The sequence below is a fragment of the Aquarana catesbeiana genome, linkage group LG02 (genome assembly GCF_042186555.1).
Source record: "Aquarana catesbeiana isolate 2022-GZ linkage group LG02, ASM4218655v1, whole genome shotgun sequence".
Taxonomy (NCBI): domain Eukaryota; kingdom Metazoa; phylum Chordata; class Amphibia; order Anura; family Ranidae; genus Aquarana; species Aquarana catesbeiana.
This window is the reverse complement of record NC_133325.1, coordinates 195,272,285-195,292,927: the sequence shown is the minus strand read 5'-3', so window position 1 is coordinate 195,292,927 and position 20,643 is coordinate 195,272,285. Positions and strand designations below refer to the sequence as shown.

At 45.1% G+C, this 20,643-nt stretch overlaps 1 protein-coding gene across 3 annotated transcripts in view; it reads right to left on the bottom strand.

The window, feature by feature from the left end:
* The window catches only part of RUBCNL (rubicon like autophagy enhancer), a 126,278-nt gene that overhangs the window by 35,187 nt on the left and 70,448 nt on the right, over positions 1-20,643 (bottom strand). For all 3 annotated transcript variants that reach the window (XM_073614139.1, XM_073614141.1, XM_073614138.1), the window contains exons 6-10: positions 16,485-16,674; positions 13,061-13,168; positions 12,674-12,731; positions 10,777-10,891; positions 9,944-10,080 (exon numbers count right to left, since the gene is read on the bottom strand). In XM_073614139.1, coding sequence (XP_073470240.1) covers positions 9,944-10,080; positions 10,777-10,891; positions 12,674-12,731; positions 13,061-13,168; positions 16,485-16,674 — 608 coding nt within the window. The remainder of the gene's footprint in view (positions 1-9,943; positions 10,081-10,776; positions 10,892-12,673; positions 12,732-13,060; positions 13,169-16,484; positions 16,675-20,643) is intronic.

The following is a 20,643-nucleotide window of genomic DNA, read 5'->3' as shown; positions in this document are numbered from 1 at the left end:
ATTAATTGACTCCTTTGTAACCACATGGTTGGGGGCCCCGTGCTCGTCTGGGGAGGTATGTCCGGTCTCAAAGATGGGTCAGCGCGTAGTACCTGTGCTAAACGTCTATGACTATCCCTATTCTAGGGTCCAAATCTCTCCTCAACCTCCGCCGGGGGGAAGGCCGGAGTCCCAAAGAGAGGAGTCATCGGGCCCCGGGGTTTAGATAATTTGCTCGTTAATAGCAGTCGGTCCCATATCTGCAGGGTCTGACGGGTAAGGGCAGTAGAGAGGGTACCACCTTTACGCCGAGCCGTAGGTGTCCACGGCAGGGCGCAAAGATCAGCCTCATTGAGATGTTCCTCCAATTGAACCCAGATCTTGGAGGAGGAATGGTGAAACCAATCCACAATACGTGTGAGAACCGCTGCCCTGTGGTAGAAAGAAGCATCTGGGACCCCCGCCCCCCCCCCCCGGCCTTCGGAAGAATCATTGTGTCATATTTTATCCTGGGGCGGTTTCCTTGCCATATAAATTTCGAAAAAATCTGGCGAAGCTTTTTGAAAAACGGGGCGGGAATGTGAATAGGTAAGGTTTGGAAAAGATAGGAGGAATCGAGGGAGGACATCCATCTTTAAAACATTTACCCTACCCAACCAAGAGAGCTGTTTAGATGCGTATGTGGTCAGATCCGCTTGCGTTCTAAGAAGTAGGGAGGTAAAGTTGCTGATGAATAATTGGGAAGCGTCTGTTGGGATATGAGAGAGGGTAAAAAAGGGGGAGGGGTATGATTATATATCAAGAATAATGTACAAGTGAATGTGAGAGATGACATCACTGAGGGGGCTAGGGAGGAGGTGGAATCTTTATGGGTAGAGTTCCAAAGGGATGAAGCTAAGGGGAAAATAATACTGGGAGTATGCTATAGGCCCCCTAACCTGAGGGAGGAAGTGGAGACGGATCTCCTATCACAAATTGGATTAGCAGCAACGATGGGAAGTGTTATCATAATGGGGGATTTTAATCATCCAGACATAGACTGGGCGGAGGGAACCGCGCATTCATTTAAGGCTCACCAGTTCCTTAGTGTCTTGCAGGACAATTTTATGGGTCAGATGGTAGACGCACCAACTAGAAATAAAACATTACTAGATCTACTGATTACCAACAATACAGACCTGATCACAGATGTGGAAATACGGGGCAATTTAGGTAACAGCGATCACAGGTCAATTAGTTTCAGTATAAATCACACAAATAGGAGACATGAAGGGAACACAAAGACACTGAATTTCAAAAGAGCCAACTTCCCTAAACTACAAACCTTGCTAAAAGGCATAAATTTGGATAAAATATTAGGAACAAAGAATACGGAGGAGAGATGGGTTTGCTTTAAGAGCATATTAAATAAGGGCATTAGCCAATGTATCCCATTGGGTAATAAATTTAAAAGAGCGAACAAACATCCTGGATGGCTTAACTCCAATGTAAAAATGCATATAAAAGCAAAGGAGAAGGCCTTCAAAAAATACAAGGTTGAGGGATCATCCTCAGCATTCAGAATTTATAAAGAATGCAATAAGAAATGTAAGGGTGCAATTAGGATGGCTAAGATAGAACATGAAAGACACATAGCGGAGGAGAGCAAAAAAAATCCCAAGAAATTCTTTAAGTATGTAAACAGTAAAAAAGGGAGGACAGACCATATTGGCCCCATAAAGAATGAGGAAGGACATCTGGTTACAAAGGATGGGGAGATGGCAAAGGTATTGAATTTATTCTTCTCCTCAGTCTTCACGAGTGAATCTGGGTGCTTCAGTAACCAAAACTGCAGTGTTTATCCTCATGACACAACACAGGAAGCACCTCCATGGTTAACAGAGGACGGAATTAAAATTAGACTTGAGAAACTTAACATTAATAAATCACCGGGACCAGATGGCTTGCATCCGAGGGTACTTAGGGAACTCAGTCAGGTGATTGCCAGACCGTTGTTCCTAATTTTTACAGACAGTCTATTGACTGGAATGGTACCAGTTGACTGGAGAAAAGCCAATGTAGCATCAATATTTAAAAAGGGCCCAAAAAACATCCCTGGGAATTACAGACCAGTTAGCCTAACATCGATAGTATGTAAACTCTTGGAGGGGATAAGGGACTATATACAAGATTTTAGTAATAAGAATGATATCATTAGCAGTAATCAGCATGGATTCATGAAGAATCGTTCTTGCCAAACCAATCTATTAACCTTCTATGAGGAGGTGAGTTGCCATCTAGATAAAGGAAGGCCCGTAGACGTGGTGTATCTGGATTTTGAGAAACCATTTGACACAGTTCCCCATAAACGTTTACTGTACAAAATAAGGTGCGTTGGCATGGACCATAGGGTGAGTACATGGATTGAAAACTGGCTACAAGGGCGTGTTCAGAGGGTGGTGATAAATGGGGAGTACTCAGAATGGTCAGGGGTGGGTAGTGGGGTTCCGCAGGGTTCTGTGCTGGGACCAATCCTATTTAAATTTGTTCGTAAATGACCTGGAGGATGGGATAAACAGTTCAATCTCTGTATTTGCAGACGATACTAAGCTAAGCAGGGCAATAACTTCTTCGCAGGATGTGGAAATCTTGCAAAAAGACCTGAACAAATTAATGGGGTGGGCGACTACATGGCAAATGAGGTTCAATGTAGAAAAATGTAAAATAATGCATTTGGGTGGCAAAAATATGAATGCAATCTATACACTGGGGGGAGAACCTCTGGGGGAATCTAGGATGGAAAAGGACCTGGGGGTCCTAGTGGATGATAGGCTCAGCAATGGCATGCAATGCCAAGCTGCTGCTAATAAAGCAAACAGAATATTGGCATGCATTAAAAGGGGGATCAACTGCAGAGATAAAACGATAATTCTCCCGCTCTACAAGACTCTGGTCCGCCCGCACCTGGAGTATGCTGTCCAGTTCTGGGCACCAGTCCTCAGGAGGGACGTACTGGAAATGGAGCGAGTACAAAGAAGGGCAACAAAGCTAATAAAGGGTCTGGAGGATCTTAGTTATGAGGAAAGGTTGCGAGCACTGAACTTATTCTCTCTGGAGAAGAGACGCTTGAGAGGGGATATGATTTCAATTTACAAATACTGTACTGGTGACCCCACAATAGGGATAAAACTTTTTCGCAGAAGAGAGTTTAATAAGACTCGTGGCCACTCATTACAATTAGAAGAAAAGAGGTTTAACCTTAAACTACGTAGAGGGTTCTTTACTGTAAGAGCGGCAAGGATGTGGAATTCCCTTCCACAGGCGGTGGTCTCAGCGGGGAGCATTGATAGCTTCAAGAAACTATTAGATAATCACCTGAATGACCGCAATATACAGGGATATGTAATGTAATACTGACACATAATCACACACATAGGTTGGACTTGATGGACTTGTGTCTTTTTTCAACCTCACCTACTATGTAATTCCTAAGTAACGAATAGACGTAGAATTTGTCTTAAAAGGGAAGGAAGATGCAAGTTGTTTAAGAGCTGTTTCTGGGAGTGAAATGTTGAGTATTTCTGACTTACTGTGATTAACTTTAAAGTTACTAACATCTCCGTATCTCTGAAACTCCTGCATAATGGAGGGTAATGAGACTTGCGGTTGGGTCACAAAGATGAGCAAGTCATCTGCAAATAGGGCAAGTTTAGTATGTATGGGGCCTATACTAACACCGTGGACAGCCGGGTTGTTTCTAAGGGCAATGGCTAGGTGTTCCATAACAAGAACATAGAGAATGGGGGACAAGGGGCACCCCTGTCGTGTTCCATTGTGGATAGTGAATTTTGGAGCTAGAGATCCATTTAGTCTAATCCTGGCAGAGGGAGAAGTGTATAGGGACATTATTCTTGAGAGCATATTTTGGCCCAGACCCAGTTGTTGTAGTGATAGATGCAAAAATTGCCAGTCGACACGGTCGAAGGCCTTTTCCGCATCCACCGTGAGAAGGCACAATGGGACATTGTGGGTTCAAGCATAATCTGCAATGAGAAGTGTTTTCAGGGTGTTATCTCCTGCCTCTCGTCCACTCACAAAGCCCACTTGATCTAAGTGTATGATTCGGGGTAGCAACGGTTGTAGTCTATTAGCTAACACCTTCGCGTATATTTTCAGATCAACCCCTATCAGCGAAATGGGTCGGTAGTTAGCACAAATAGTCAGGTCTTTGTCTGGTTTTGGGATGAGAGTGATATGTGCCTCTAGAGTTTGCGGTGGGAATACCGATCGCTCAGAGATTGAATTAAATAAATACTTTAGTTAAGAAGGGGGTGAGAAGGGGAGCAAATTGTTTATAAAATTTTGGGGTAAAGCCATCAGGGCCCGGACTTTTACCAGATGGGGTAGATGCAATGGCACGGGCAACCTCATCTTCCGATATCGGAGCTTCCAAGTCCTCTATAGTTTCGTCATCTAGAGTAGGTAATGCGTTTTGTGCGATATATGAGGCTTGCGTGTCCGCTCTAGAATAAAGGGGATCAGTGGGGCTTGTTACAGGTATGTTATAGAGGGGTTGACAGAAGTCCCGGAAAACCTGTCCCATCTCAGAGGGTGACGAGACAACTTTCCCAGAACTGTCCCGTATATGGGGTATAAAGGTGTTAGGTTGTTTGGTATGTAGGGTGCGAGCTAGTGATCTACCACATTTATCTCGGAATTTGTACTGGTGAAAGGCTAGTTTGTTCGCAAATGTACGGGCTGAAACCTCATAATTCCCTAAGCTGAGAGCGAGCAGAAGAGACCTCCGCAAGCACCTCCACAGTCAGGGAGCGTTTATGGGTAGTCTCTAGTGTCCTGAGTTTGTGTACAGCCGTGGCTATCGCAGCCGAGCGTTCTTTCTTCATGCGGGCACCCATTTGGATGAAACTACCCCGTAAGACCACCTTTAATGCCTCCCATTTAATGGGTGGTGAGGTGTCATCAGAGGCGTGGTCTGTAAAAAAATTTGAAATAGTCTCCGCTATCTGAGTATCGAACCCTGGCTCAGTCAGAAGCGAGTCATTCAACCTCCATGTCCATTCTTTTATTGGCGTAGAGGGGACTGTAAGTGACAGGAACACAGGAGAGTGGTCGGACCAAACCATAGGGTCTATTTCGCAATTTGGGGACCAATCTAGACAGCTGTGGTCGACCAAAAAGTAGTCTAAACGACTGTACGATCGGTGCACGTTGGAAAAGTGTGTGTAGTTTCGTGATTCTGGGTACAATATCCGCCATACATCCACAAGATGCATATTGTAAATGGCACGTTTTAGGGCCCGTATTTTAGGGAAGGATATAGAGGAACGGGATGTCGATTAATCCAAAAGTGGATCCATAGGTGTATTGAAGTCCCCTCCGAGTATGAGCTTACCCTCCGCGAAACCTGATAAGATCTTAAAATACTGTAAGGCCGATGGGATTTGGTGTGTGTTAGGTAAGTATAAGTTAGCTATTGTAAATTTAGTCCCCCATACAGAGATTTTCACAAACACGTACCTGCCCTGGGGGTCTGCCATATGATCAAGCAGTTCAATAGGGAGTGTTTTATGAAACGCAATAGATACTCCCTTAGATTTTTGTGCTGGATTGGTACTGTGGATCCATCTATTAAAATATCTACTGGAGCAGGAAGGGGTGGATTCAGAATGGAAGTGGGTCTCTTGCAACAAAAGCACGTTAACTCGTCTTTTGTGCATCTGATATAGTATTTGCCCACGTTTCTAAGCAATGTTCAGCCCATTGACGTTGTATGAACAGAATTTCAATTGGGGGCGTGAGGTTACCGTATGAGCCCTGTCGGGGTGCTAAAGGTCGTGCAGGGGAAAAAACAATAGGATATATAAAAAAAAAAAAAAAAAAATACAGAGATCGATTCGGGGTAGAGTGGGGAGAAGAGGTGAAATATAGAAGTGGGAGAAGAGGAAGAGAAAAGAAAAGGAGAAGAAATAAAGGAGATAAAAGAGTATGAGGATAATAGAAAAGGTAAGGTCTAAGTTAAAGGACACCTAAAAATATGTCCAGAAAACTAATGTGTTTGCTAGCGCAAAACACTGCGTGATATATCACGCTTTAGGCACAAACAGTGCCTGTCCTACTGTGGGGGGAAGGTCGAAATGGGTGAACCTGAGCCGTGATCCCGACAGCGAATCAGGCATGCATATAGTATATGTGGCACACTAATCATGTAAAACGTATGTGAAACATATGTGAAACATAAGGCAGCTTAACGAGAACAGGTGAGAACAATTAACTAAATATCAACAGTGGGCTTAAGTAGTTACCCCGGAATCATATAGAAAATAGAATACAATTACATTGGTTCCCTCTTGTAGATAAATCAGTTGGTCACAGCTGTAGTATGCGCATAGGGGCGCAAGGGGAAACGGGGGGCCCACCCGGGGAGGCATCCAGTCGCATCATGCGTGGCGCCTTCTAAACTTACAGTCTCCCAGAATGGGGGTTAATTAAGGCCGGTGGCCTAACCTCCCTCCGGTGTGGTTCCCCCACTCCCGTCCCACATCCCCCAACGCACGCCACAGAGGGAGATGAGAGGGAACAATCTAACAGGAAGCAAAACACTTTATATAAAACTGTTATTGTATTGTACCAGTACTTGACTCCCTTCTTAGTGAGAGTCTCAAGGTGACCATAGGCTTCTCTCCCGAACCCCAGCCAAACTGGCAAAGAGCAGGAAAAGAGCCAGAAGGTCCGACCCCCGCTGTCACTTCATCATTTACCAAGTGATCTAGGGATCTTGGGCAACTTCTGGGTTAATCTTCTGGAGAGGTAGGTCGTCTCATCCCTGGGCCAGAAGAGACTGACCTAGACCTAGGTCGTCTGCGACGCTGTGGGAGTGAACCAAGTCCCAACTGTCTCAATCCGTTGACTGGAGGGTCTAGCCAGTTCAAAACATCTACCGGCTCTTGCTCAAGAAATATGAAAAAGTCAGGCAGTTGATCTGGATCAGAGAGCATGAACCTGCTATCTCCCAGTGTCACTTTGATGCTGAAGGGGTGGCCCCATGTGTAAGAGGCACCGGCTTGTCGTATAAGATCTAGTAGAGGGCGCACCACTCGACGCATGTATAGCGTATTGCGAGACAAGTCTGGGTATAGATGGATAGAGGCTCCAAAGAAGTCCACTGGGCCCACGTTCCATGCTTTTCGCATGATCTCCTCCTTCAAGGTATAATAGTGGACCCGACAGAGGACATCACGGGGGCTCCCCTCCCAGGCTCCCCCCGGTCCACCCACCCTGTGAACACGATCCAATTCAATTGGTGATGTTGCCTCTCTGCCCAGCACTTTGAGGATGGATATGACAGCGGGTTTCAGCTCCGCTCCCGATGTTGCTTCAGGTAGACCTTGCAGTCTAATATTGTTCCTGCGACTGCGGTTTTCGCTGTCTTCAATGCGAAGCTGCTGTTGGCGTAGGCGACGGAGATGTGTCGCGGATATAGATTCAAGGGCTGTTATACGTGCCTCATGGTCATCTTGAGCGGTATGTAAGACTGATACCGCTTCCTCATTAGCTGTAACTTTTTGTCTCAGGGCGTTCAGCTCTACTTGTAGGGAATCTTCTATCTTGCTTGCCCAAGATTCGAAATCAGTTCTGAAGGCAGACAATAGGGCTGTAGCTTCCGTTCTAATGGGCACTCCAGTCAGGGGGTGAGGGGTTGTCCGTAGTTCCCCGGCGTCCGTGTCTTGTAATGTGACTGACCTTGTAGAGGAGGCTGATGTCTCTCCTCTGGATTCTTGGAGTTTCTCATTTGCGTCCCCAGTCGTGTTAACTGTTACTGGGGTGGCGGTGGGTGGCTTGGTCTTCCCTGGGTTGCGGCCAGGCGCCATCTTGTCTTTAGGAGTTCGGGGATTAGTCGGCACTGTTCTAAGTAGATACCTCTGTATGGTGCCTTGTTGAGGGTCAGTAGGTTCCGAGGAGTGTGAGCTAGCTGCCGCCATGTAAAATGCAGGTGCGCTGTATTGCGGGATCAGCCTGTGGCCGTCGGGATGGCACGGGTCTCAGGGGTATGCAGCTTCAGCCATCCATGGTCTATTGCTCTCATATCGAAGCCCCCGAGAAAGCAGCAATGTCCCCCTGTCAGTGCAGGTGACTCTTAAATATTGTGTGTGCAGATACACAGGGAGGAGAGCACAGTCCGGATATGGCTTGTCCCTTTACAGTGTGGGCCCGACTTCACTGTTAGGTCGCAAGATGGCGGCCAGTGCTGGATGTCCCCAAATAATAAAAGAGCCTGTACCTTATTCTCTGGGGCAGTGGAGGGGTGTCCACCGTATAGGATGGATTGCTGGATGGCTCCTGTGGTCCAGTAGTCTTGTAGGCCTCGGATCCGCTGTAAGCCACGGGTATCTGGGGCCCACAGCCGTCAGCTCTAGAAGCAGCAGTCCTGGGTGTAGGCCGAGTGAGTGTAGGCCGATCGATCGCCCCCTACACCGCCGATCGCGGTACTCGATCTACCTCTTCTAAGGAGAGTTTATATCGGGATGGCTTTCTGGAATCCCCATCCAGAGCTTCACCCTCAGATTCTTGGGAGCCGGATGTTGCACTGTCAGGTTCCTCTTCTGCCTCTAGGGGCTACTGAAGGGCCTGCTCTAGTGGAGGGTATTGCCTGCATTTTTGGTAACGTTGTCTGTCGGAGGAGCAGTCTGAAGCTGTGGCATTTGAAACCCTTCAAAAAAGGTTTTAAAGGATTTGAAAGTATTGGAAACTATTGGACAATTTCTTAACAGATGCCGCTAGCTCACCCTGCTCTTCAGAATGTTCCTGTACTAGTTTACTAATACAATCCTTACATAATGCCTTTTCCCAGGAATCTCTAAGGGTAACTTTACAAGAAGGGCACCTCTTTTTTGAAACATGAGGGGCCCTGGTTTTTTCTGTTTTCTGAAAAGACATAAGAAAAACCCCACAATAATTAATATACAGCACCCTCCCCTGCATAATTGCAGGAGTGCAACATTTTCATTTGGCCTTGCCTCACCAGGGGCCCTATGAATTCACCCTCTGACACCGGAGGGTCCTTTACCTACTCCCCCCCCCCGTATATGTCCCACACTAAGGGGGTGGGGGTTCAGGCAAGGGGAGCTCCACCCTAGGTTCCCCTTACCTTTACATGGCTGGAGCTGGTCTCTGATGGAGCAGTGCGGTCCGATTCCTCTGCATCCGCCATCCCTGTGTCACCTCCGGAGCCTTTGCTGTCTCTACAGCATGAACGGCTACTCTCCAGCCCATGCCTGGCTCCTTTTCAATATTCGCGGCCGCAACCGGAAGCCGCAAACCCGGAAGTACACGCCCCGGGTATGACGTCGGATAGGACGTCACCCGCCACAGGCCGTGTAGTCCCAGTACCTGGTGTGGTTGCTGTTTCACACGCTGCTGGGGTCATGGGACTGCAGGAGCTGCGCTCCGTTTCACCACGCTCGGTGTTGAAAAGGCGCCCCAATGACCCCACCCCCGGACCTCGACCTGCGCTCAGGGATGCGGGGGTGGCAATATGAAGAAAAGTTTGACCAGGTTAGTGTCAAAACCGCTGTGGGTCTGCACACTAACATCTTCCCTGGTCTGTCCTAGGAGTCTCTACTCCTCTTTCAGGACATGCCTCCTGAGCCAGCAGGGGAGGAGAAAATTTACAGAGGCTGGTGCGGTGTTTCCTACAGAGGGGAGGAGCCAAGGTCTCTCAGGTGGCTGTCCTGAAAGACGATTAGGAGAAAAATAGGACATCCATCCGTCTGGATTTTGCAGAGCGGATCGTGTCGGATCGGAGGTCAGTGGACATGTCACCGCTGACATCTGTCGCTCCATAGAGATGTATGGAGCGACCGTTCAAATCTGCTGAAAAAACTGACATGCGGATCTGAACGGTCCGCACGTCTGAAAGGGCCCTTAGTGGAAGATGTAAAGAGTATAATATGCACAAAAAACTTACTTGATATATGGATGTACGGTGCTTATGATCTGAAACCGTGGCGACCACTCTGTGTCCCTGATCCTGAACTTTTTTATCTCATCCACAAGACTTACACTGGATTCAAATTCTTCTGCTGTAGCTTGGTTATCAGCAAGCTAGAAGAAAAAAAGAGAATATATATCAGGACTATACAAGTATATATTGTGCCCTGCATCATACCCAGATATCGATTTTAAGCCAAAAAAAGTTTTCCGCAAGAAAAAAAAAAAAAAAAAAAAAAAAAAAAAACACCCACGACAAATCAGCAAGTGAAATTTACATTTTTCTGTTGTAACTTAAAATTAAATCTAAATTAAATGCAATTTCAAACAGGATTGGTTGTTAGTGATTTTATGCTGCCTTCCTGCCAAAAGTGGTGTTTATTCAAACTATTTCTTTTATACAATGTGGCCATGTGGAACTAAATTCTGTTTTTTTTTGTTTTTTTTTTTAACTGAAAAAACAGGAATTGTAGGTTTCTTAAAAGTTTAATGTCAATAGATCAGAAAAGTTAACAAAAAAAAGGGAACATGTGCACAGGATCCACACACAGGATGCTCATGTGGAAAGCGTGTGGTTTCATAATCAGGTCATGTATGGGAGTGGACAGCTCAAAAAGCAACAGATCTTAATAGACTAATGAACCACACTATACTTCCATACCACAAGGCAGCATCGGGATTGTCAGAAAAGATAATTCAGTGTGGGGGGTAAGGAGGGGATATAATCTTGCAGGGAATGGGCACAGTCTGTCATAAACATACAAAACACATGCTCCGATGTTGGTTGGTTACTTTTTTGTCTGTACATACCTCGTCAGCTGGGATCCTTGTTGGTAGTTGAGCTTCCCCATCAACCTGTGTCCATTGCTGTCGGAAAGCTCGGTATAAATTCTTGGCAATTTGTTCAGCAGAGTTTAAGCCCCGTCTGGAATAAAAATATTACTATATAGTAGGCTGTATATACAATGAAGTTGATGAATTAAATATAAAAATGATGAAAATTATATGGCCTGTAAGGAAACTAAAAATAAAAAAAGTGATCACATAAGAGTGATCGGGCCTGGATGCAGACTTCCATGCATCCAGGGCCGATCGCTGAGTGGGCGTGATCAGCTGTGCAAGCTGGAAGCCTCCCATTGCTTTTAATGGGGCTGCCCACTGGGGTTCTCACATGTAATCGCAGGTGGAGTGCATTCACACCTGTAAATGCATCCTAAATCCAACCTTTTTTAGAGCGCGGGATACTTTTTCAATATGTAAAAAAAAAAAAAAATAAATAAAAATAAAATAAATGTATTAATTTGCTTCTAGACAAATGGAACAACACTTATATATGTCAGTTTCTATTAATTCGTGCACGCTGGTTATTTGCTTTAAAGCCAAAAAACTAGATATACATTTATACCCATGCATGAAATGAGAAATGGTTATTTGATATAATTTAAATGGGTTATTGCTTACCCCCAATTGAACATGAGCTTTAATGAAAACTGCACCAAAGATGCAGCAAGCAGGGTATTTGTTTTAAAGCACTGCACCTACAATACACTAAAATGTAAGGGCATAAATGCACCCTAAAATTCAACCCAATGCTTCATGAAAGCACTGGGCAAGTACCATCACAATTTCCATATAATGAGATTAAAATTCATGCATCATCTTTCCTGTATAATATACTGGAGGGCACACACAAACTTTCAGCATTACATCCTTAGGGTGCATGGCCTATCTCCCCCCTCCTCCATATTCTACTCACCTTTTTTGTTCTCCTGCAAACTCATCCCAAGCAGCCCCACTCTTCCACCTATCTATCTTGCCTTTTATAGTGTCAAAGCTCAAAGCCATTCTTCAATATTTTTTTACATTTAAATTTTTTTTTTCCAGCCTTCGTTCTGTCATTTAGTACCCATCCCCACCCTCCCCAAATCAATCCCACTGTTACAGTCCATGCCATGTTAGTTCCCCCAAAGCACACACTGCAAGAGAAGGTGTGGGACCTGACTAAAACTGGCTATACGCAGATTAAAACTCAGCAGACTCCTGCTCAATCAACCAAAATTTGTTTTGGGGCTCACCCTGTCAGCACCACCTAGCTCACCAAGTGCATTGTTGAAGGAACAGGATGGAAAAATCACAACAGGACAGCCGGCTGTCAGACTACAATAGCCTGAAATGTAGATTGGGAGGTAGGAGGGGGCGGGGTTAATGGGGAGTCGTTATTGCTCTTGTACAGCCCACAAGGCTGAAATGAGAGAAATCATAAGCGGAGTATGCACCAAGTTTTTTTTTTTTTGTTCAACTAGCAGGATTCGCGCATCCATACAGCAATGCGGATGCAGGAATCTCACCCACTATTTTATTCTGACATCAGGGAACAGCCCCCCCCCCCCCCCACTTACCAGCAAGGTTGTTTGACAGAAGCCGGTCTAACAATCGACATATGTTGAACGGTCAGGGCTATACATGAATCGAAACTCAGCTGGTTCCTGCTGAACTAGCCAAATTTTGACAAGTGTATACCCAGGCTTTACCATGTATTGTCAGCTTAAGCAGCCTTAATTAAAAAACTGGATGAACATGATTACAAATCCTTTAGCAGGTAACCCAGTTTTAGTATGTGTATTTTAACAGTATATTTCTCTGCTCAGCTTTAAAAATGTATGGGTTTTTTTTTTTTTATCTTTAATGTCAAAGCAAAGTTATTTACCTTTCAGGCATGTCATTGGATTGCTTAGGTGTGCATAACTTCTCACAGGCTTCCACTTCTGCAAAAGTAAGCAGATAAATTTAAAAATGTTGTCCTGCATAAACCGTGCTCTAGCTGTGTTTCCATAACTAACTTTTAGCGTGCACATCATTTGTAAACAATAGAGCTGAAAAAATCATGAGGGGAAAAAAAAAGATAAAAAAGGTGACAAACAGCAGTTGACCAGATGTGTTTTTTTTCCTCCAATGGTTATACTGTATATACACACACATCTAACAAAGAGGACTACCCACATTCGAGGACAGCGTATTGGCATCTGAACACAGTGCATATATCCCACATCAAATCTACGGATTTCTGCACACCTGAAATATAACTAGGATTTACCTATAACTACATAATCCTCATAGTCTTCACATACTGTCCTGATGGAGTATTGAGATTCTTCATCCTCAAATATAGTTTCCACAGGAGAATTCTGCAATGCAGCCAACCCTAAAAAAGGACAGTAAGAATCGCAGATATTTATTTTTGTATCAACATTTATAGACTTAAGAATAGAATGTAGGGTAATAGAAGCCATCTAATACACAGCTTCAGCTTTCTGGAAAAAAGATGAATCCCAAACCTAAAGAAAGATTTTCCAGGCAAAAGATTTCTAATGGGTCTATACCACGTGATGAATTACAGAACCAATAGCAAGGGACAATCAGTTTAAAACTACTGGTGAAATATTTTAATTAATATGCATATTTTATATTAGACATCACTAAATGGAGGACCGCGGTCTGGGTCCGGCCCCAGTCACTGTTCCATTCGGCCCGGCCGCAGTCCCGCCATTTAGGAGCCTCATCAGATGCCCTCACTGTCGTCATCCTTATGGGAGTGGTTAATCGGTGGCAGAACAGCTCTACATGGACAGCAGGAAAATGACATCGGAGGCAGTACAGCTCCGGATGGACGGCGGTAGCCGCCAAGTCAACTAGCAGGCGATTGGTTGCTAGCAACCAATCACAAGCTGGTTACCAGAAACCAATCACAAGCTGGTTACCAGGAAAAGTTGTTCGGCTCCCGCCCTCCTTCCGGAGCCATCCTGCCGATGATCCCCACCTGCCTCCCGGGGTCCATGCAGAGCTGTCCTGCCACTGATGTGCCCTTCCTGCCTCCAGGGTCCATGCGCAACTAACCCGCCGCCAATGTAAGCCTCCTGCCATTCAGGTGGAGCTGTCCTGCCTCGGATGTTAGCTATATATGTGCCTCTTGCCTTCCACCCTGTGTAGATAGGACATCAAAGATAGCTGTCACTACTGTGAAGGATGTGTGGGAAGCCGGGGTTGATGTGAAGGGGGGCGATATAAAGGGGAATGAGGTAGCAATGTAAAGTGGAGTGAGGACAGGAATGGGAAGGGGGAAGATACAAAGTGGGGGGTGTGACGACAGCGATGCGAGGGGGGCTGATGACAGTAATGTGAAGGAGGAGGGGGCTGATAAAGGGGGCGGAGAACAGGAATGTGATGAGTAGGTGATATTAAGGGGGGAGTGATGTGAGGGGGTTGAAGACACTGCTGTAAATGGGATGATGTGAAGGGGCTGTGATATAGGGTGGGGTTGTGAACACTGTTCTGATGTGAAGGATCTGAGGCTAGGTTTATATCACTGCTACCTGTGTTCTGTGTGTAGGCCGTTTTACATGCAGAAAAAGAAGTCCCTGACACTTGTACTTTTCCCCACCATGCACTGTGAAAGGGTCGCCACGGCCCTACGTTAGTAACCCAGCCGCAAGCCCTCTCCCTTGTTTTCACGGGTCAGCCTGATACTTCCACGGCTATAAACCCAATCGGAAGCTGCAGCGGGTGTTCCGGGGCCAAAACCAGGAGTCTCACAGCGCTGGAACCCAGATCAAATTCAGGGTTAATGTCAGGAGCTCTATGAAGAAGCAGCTGCTCACATGCATACCTTTTATGGAGCTCATAAGACTTCATCACTGATATCCTCAACCCTTCTGAACCATTGCTGAACTGTGTGAGCAAAGGGGATATCCACAAAGCCAGTGTGCCACGTTCACTAGGTGGCACAGCACTGATTTTTTTTTCGTAGACGGCCATCAATATTCGATTATGATTCTGTATGAAGAACTCAGGTGCTTTGGGAAGTTTCTGGTCAGTAAATGTATGGGATATATCAGGAGTCTAAAAAGTAGTGATGGTCAGGATCAGAATAAAAAGCCATATTTGAATATGATGCAGAAACGCTGTCATCTTCTCTGGGACAAAGGTCATTTAAAATGGTCAGTTGCAAAGCGGTAAACATTTCTGTGATCAGACAAATAAAAATATGACATTTTGGCAACCATGGCCGCATCTTCCTCCACACTAAAGAGGGGGACCTTCCTGCTTATTATCAGCACTCAGTTCAAAAGTCTGCATCTCACATGGTATGGGGTACATTAGTGTGTATGGAATTATGGAACGGGCAGCTTGAACTCCTGGAAAGGCACCATCAATGCTGAAAGATAGAATATGTTCCCATCCAGAAGATGTCTTTTTCAGGAATGGCCTTGCATATTTCAGCAGGACAATGCTAAACCACATACTGCATCTATGACAACAGCATGGCTTTGTTGTAGAAGATCCTGGGTGCTTAACTGGCATGTCTACGGTCAAAAATTTTCACCAATTAAAAATATTTAGCATATCTTGAAAAGAAAAAATACGGCAAAGAAAGCCCAGGACAGGAGAGTTAGAATGCCATATCAGGCAAGAAGAGAACATTAAGCTCCAGCAACTGGTCTCAGTTCCCAGATGTGTTAAAAAAGGGAGGGGAGGCTAAAATCGTAGAAAACACGGCCCTGTCACAACTTTGAGATCTTGCTGGCATCAATTTAAATGTATTTTTTCTTAAAATGGTCCATTTATTCAGATTAAACATCCGATTATATTTTATTTACAATAGAAAACATAATTACTTAAAATCATTGCATTTTTTTTTATATTATTGATGGTATACAGCGTCCCATCTTTTTTGGAATCGGGGCTGTATTTCTACTGGGAAGTCAGGATCATAGTGATAAAGGGGCTGCTACACTGTTGTAAGGCATTTCATTTATATGCCTGCTCTTTTTGCAACCCAGTGTACTAGTATACAGGTTTGGAAGAGGCAGTAGTGTCTTACATGAGGCCTCGTTTCAGGAGATGCATCATGCTCAATATCCTGTCAATCTCTTGGGCCAGCACCCAGAATCTGTAGATGTTATTGCATTAAGGTGAAGAAACTTCTGCGCTGTAGCTGCCCCCCATACCCCCCTTTTTCTTACCTGAGCCCGATCCGATCCAGTGATGTGTATGAGCTCAGCAGTGCAAGCTGCTCTCTCCTCATTGGACAGATTGATAGCAGCAGAAGCCATTGGCACGGGAGACTAATGAGCAAGCCCGCACGGGTGCCCCCATGAAAATCCGCTATCCGTGAGGGCACCCGATGGAGTGGAGGAGCCAGGAGCGACAGTGGGGCACCCCAGATGAGGATTGGGGCTGCTCTGTGCAAAACTCTTGCACAGAGAAAGTATAACGTGTGTTATTTTTTAACAAACACAAACCTTTAATGCAACTGGAATAGATAGATAGATAGATAGATAGATAGATAGATAGATAGATAGATAGATAGATAGATAGATAGATAGATAGATAGATAGATAGATAGATAGATAGATAGATAGATAGATAGATAGATAGATAGATAGATAGATAGATAGATAGATAGATAGATAGATAGATAGATAGATAGATAGATAGATAGATAGATATGCAATATTTACCCTCATATCCACTGTCAACAGAAACAGCAGATTCAGAATGTGCCTTCTTCCTCTGGAAACAAGGCTCCACTTGATCTCTCTTTATCCAGTACATGCCTCCCTCTGTCTTCCACTGTTCATACTGCCAATTGCTTTTCATTCTCTCAACCACAGCTAAAAACAGCTCTGCTGCCAGGAAGTGCTCATTCTCCTTAAAAAATAAATAAATGTTTACAATATAAAATCACATTAACCTAGATAGCCATGACTGACTGGGTTATGCTGGCATTGAAACAAGTAGAACAGGAACAAATGTACATTACATAACTACAGATGGATGCGTTTTAGTACAAGATGGTTATTCAATTAGGCTTCATTTAAACAGCAATAAAAAATATAAACAAAAACAGACCACACACGCACACTTTTTTCTTTCTTATGGATCTAAACACAGCTGCATTGTTTTTAATGGAGCATAAACATGCACTGCATCCAAAAATCTGCATCTAGGAACATGCGCTTTTTTGCAGTCATGTGTATAAACACTGTGGTAGTGTAGTACCCTACCAGTCTATGGACGCAGGATTTTCAACCAGGCAGGTTGAAGGGATCCAGTTTATTTGCTCATTTGGGAGGAAACTGGCTTTTCAGTTTCCTCATTTACTAAAATACGTTTTGGGGCCTGGGGATTTTGTAGCGATTCGGGTGGGATGAAATCCCCAGTCCTGGGTCCGGGTTTTGAGATCCACCAGCATACTGACTGGTCGGGTGTGTGCTGGGCTATTTGTAGACACCTGACCGTGGTTCTGGGCTCCACCCTCCCGAGGAGTCCAGGCAAGCAAGGAAGAAGTGTGCATGTCTGCACAGTTCCGTTTGTCAGAGCAGACAGAGGACCAAGGACCAAGCCTGTGGATTGGAACAGCAAGGAAGCTGGAAAAGAGTGCTGAGGTACAGGAACTCTGTTATAGAGCCAAGAGGACTGAAGCAAAGCCTGAGCAGCAGTGCTGCTAAAGAGCCAGGTGGCTTGGTATTTTCTGTTTAACTTACAGTGTTGCTGTGGAAAGCTGAAACCCCTGTGTGGGCAACTCTGTTATTGGACTTGTTTTCTTTTTCTTTTAATAAACGTGGGCTAACAAGCCCTTAGACGGCAAATCTGGTGTGGACTCCGCTCACTGGTAGGCTCTACACTAAGCTAAAGAACCCCCAATTTTACAACACATGTATATGCATTTGTAAGAACGTACATGAAGTCTAAAGAAAGATAAATAATCATGTGCACATATGCATCTTTACAAATTTAAACGCATCTATACGCAAGTATTTTACTGATTATGCAGGAACCTTCTTCCTAGAAAACACGTGTAATGACAGCAGTAACAATTTTATGGCCGTGTAAATGGAGACCGAGAATGCAGTAACAGCAGGCAATGTTGGCACTTCAGAATTCAGATTCAGAATGCTTTATTAATCCCAAAGGGAAATTGCTTAGCATCAATCCATTTGGCTCTTCGCAATTAAGTAAATGGGGAGAGAACATATGAATACTGGTTCTAGCAAAAGCAAATGGACACAGCATAAAGGAGGTGTCCGAAAAAACTGTTTGCAGCAATCAAAGTGCTCTTCTTGAAGATTAAAAGGCACATATTTAAGCTGGCCATACACGGATTGAAATTTGGCCGGTCCAACAGGGAGCGGCTAAAATTTCCATCAGTGTGTGGGCTCCCCTGCTTTACAGAAGTAGAGATTTATAGGACTTCTGTCAAAGGGACATGGCGTTAAATCGTCCACTGACCAAAGGTGTCAGCCAATCCTAAAGAGAATTTTAGTAAAGTAAAGTTGAATATTAAACTTTTGTTAATAATTACCATATTTAAAATTAGCAAGAACACCCCCCCCCCCCAAAAAAAAGGACATTATGCAGGTCATATGCATGTAGTACACCCTGTCTAGGCAGATTAGAAGCAAACATGAATAAGTGCAAGAAATATAACTATTAAGGCTCCATGCACACTAGCTTTTTTTTTTTTTTTTTTTTTTTAAAACGCTGATAAAAACACTGGTAATAGCTATTTGTAGTAGCGTTTAGGAGCATTTAATTAGCGTCTCTGCAGTAAAAAAAAAATAAAAATAAAGTAGTAATAGTAGCATTTAGGGAAGTTTCTGCTAGAAAAACTAAGAAACTCGACAAACTTTTTTTCTGCTCCTAGACACTGAAGCTCACAAGAAAAAAAATAAAAAAAAAAAAGTGTCAATTTCGACCACCGCTGATAATTATTGGGTGGTATTTGGAATTTATATTTTCCAATTAATGTGCGTTTCCCATCACAACATTTTTATACCCATAAAAACACTATAACCATTTGCCTAACTTCCCAGTATCAAGGTCAGAGTTGGAATGCTTAACCACTTGCCGACCGCCGCACGACTATATACGTCGACAGAGCGGCACGGGCAGGCAAAAGGACGTATATGTACGTCCTTGCCTGCCCGCGGGTGGGGGGGTCCGATCGGACCCCCCCCCGGTGCCTGCGGCGGTCGGCAAATCTCCCCCGGCGATCGGTGGTGAGGGGGAGGCCATCCATTCGTGGCCCCCCCCTCGCGATCGCTCTCAGCCAATGGGATCATTTCCCTGCCTCTGTATTGTACACAGAGGCAGAGGAAATGATGTCATCTCTCCTCGGCTCGGTATTTTCCGTTCCGGGCCGAGGAGAGAAGACTGCAATGTAAGTGCACCAACACTACACACACAGTAGAACATGCCAGGCACACTAAACACCCCGATCCCCCCCCCGATCCCCCCCCAATCACCCCCCCCCCCCTGTCACAAACTGACACCAGCAGTTTTTTTTTTTTTTTTTTTTTCTGATTACTGTATTGGTGTCAGTTTGTGACAGTTACAGTGTCAGGGCAGTGAGTGTTAGGCCCCCTGTAGGTCTAGGGTACCCCCCTAACCCCCCCTAATAAAGTTTTAACCCCTTGATCACCCCCTGTCACCAGTGTCGCTAAGCGATCATTTTTCTGATCGCTGTATTAGTGTCGCTGGTGATGCTAGTTAGGGACGTAAATATTTAGGTTCGCCGTCAGAGTTTTATAGCGACAGGGACCCCCATATACTATCTAATAAATGTTTTAACCCCTTGATTGCCCCCTAGTTAACCCTTTCACCACTGATCACTGTATAACCGTTACGGGTGACGCTGGTTAGTTTGTTTATTTTTTATAGTGTCAGGGAACCCGCCGTTTATTACCGAATAAAGATTTAGCCCCCTGATCGCCCGGCGGTGATATGCGTCGCCCCAGGCAGGGTCAGATTAGCGCCAGTACCGCTAACACCCACGCACGCAGCATACGCCTCCCTTAGTGGTATAGTATCTGATCGCATCAATATCTGATCCGATCAGATCTATACTGGCGTCCCCAGCAGTTTAGGGTTCCCAAAAACACAGTGTTAGCGGGATCAGCCCAGATACCTGCTAGCACCTGCGTTTTGCCCCTCCGCCCAGCTCGGCCCAGCCCACCCAAGTGCAGTATCGATCGATCACTGTCACTTACAAAACACTAAACGCATAACTGCAGCGTTCGCTGAGTCAGGCCTGATCCCTGCGATCGCTAACAGTTTTTTTGGTAGCATTTTGGTGAAATGGCAAGCACCAGCCCCAGGCAGCGTCAGGTTAGTGCCAGTACCGCTAACACCCACGCACCGTACACCTCCCTTAGTGGTATAGTATCTGAACGCATCAATATCTGATCCGATCAGATCTATACTAGCGTCCCCAGCAGTTTAGGGTTCCCACAAACGCAGTGTTAGCGGGATCAGCCCAGATACCTGCTAGCAACTGCGTTTTACCCCTCCGCCCGGCCCAGCCCAGCCCACCCAAGTGCAGTATCGATCGATCACTGTCACTTACAAAACACTAAACGCATAACTGCAGCGTTCGCAGAGTCAGGCCTGATCCCTGCGATCGCTAACAGTTTTTTTTGTAGCGTTTTGGTGAACTGGCAAGCACCAGCCCCAGGCAGCGTCAGGTTAGTGCCAGTAGCGCTAACACCCACGCACGCACTGTACACCTCCCTTAGTGGTATAGTATCTGAACTGATCAATATCTGATCCGATCAGATCTATACTGGCGTCCCCAGCAGTTTAGGGTTCCCAAAAACGCAGTGTTAGCGGGATCAGCCC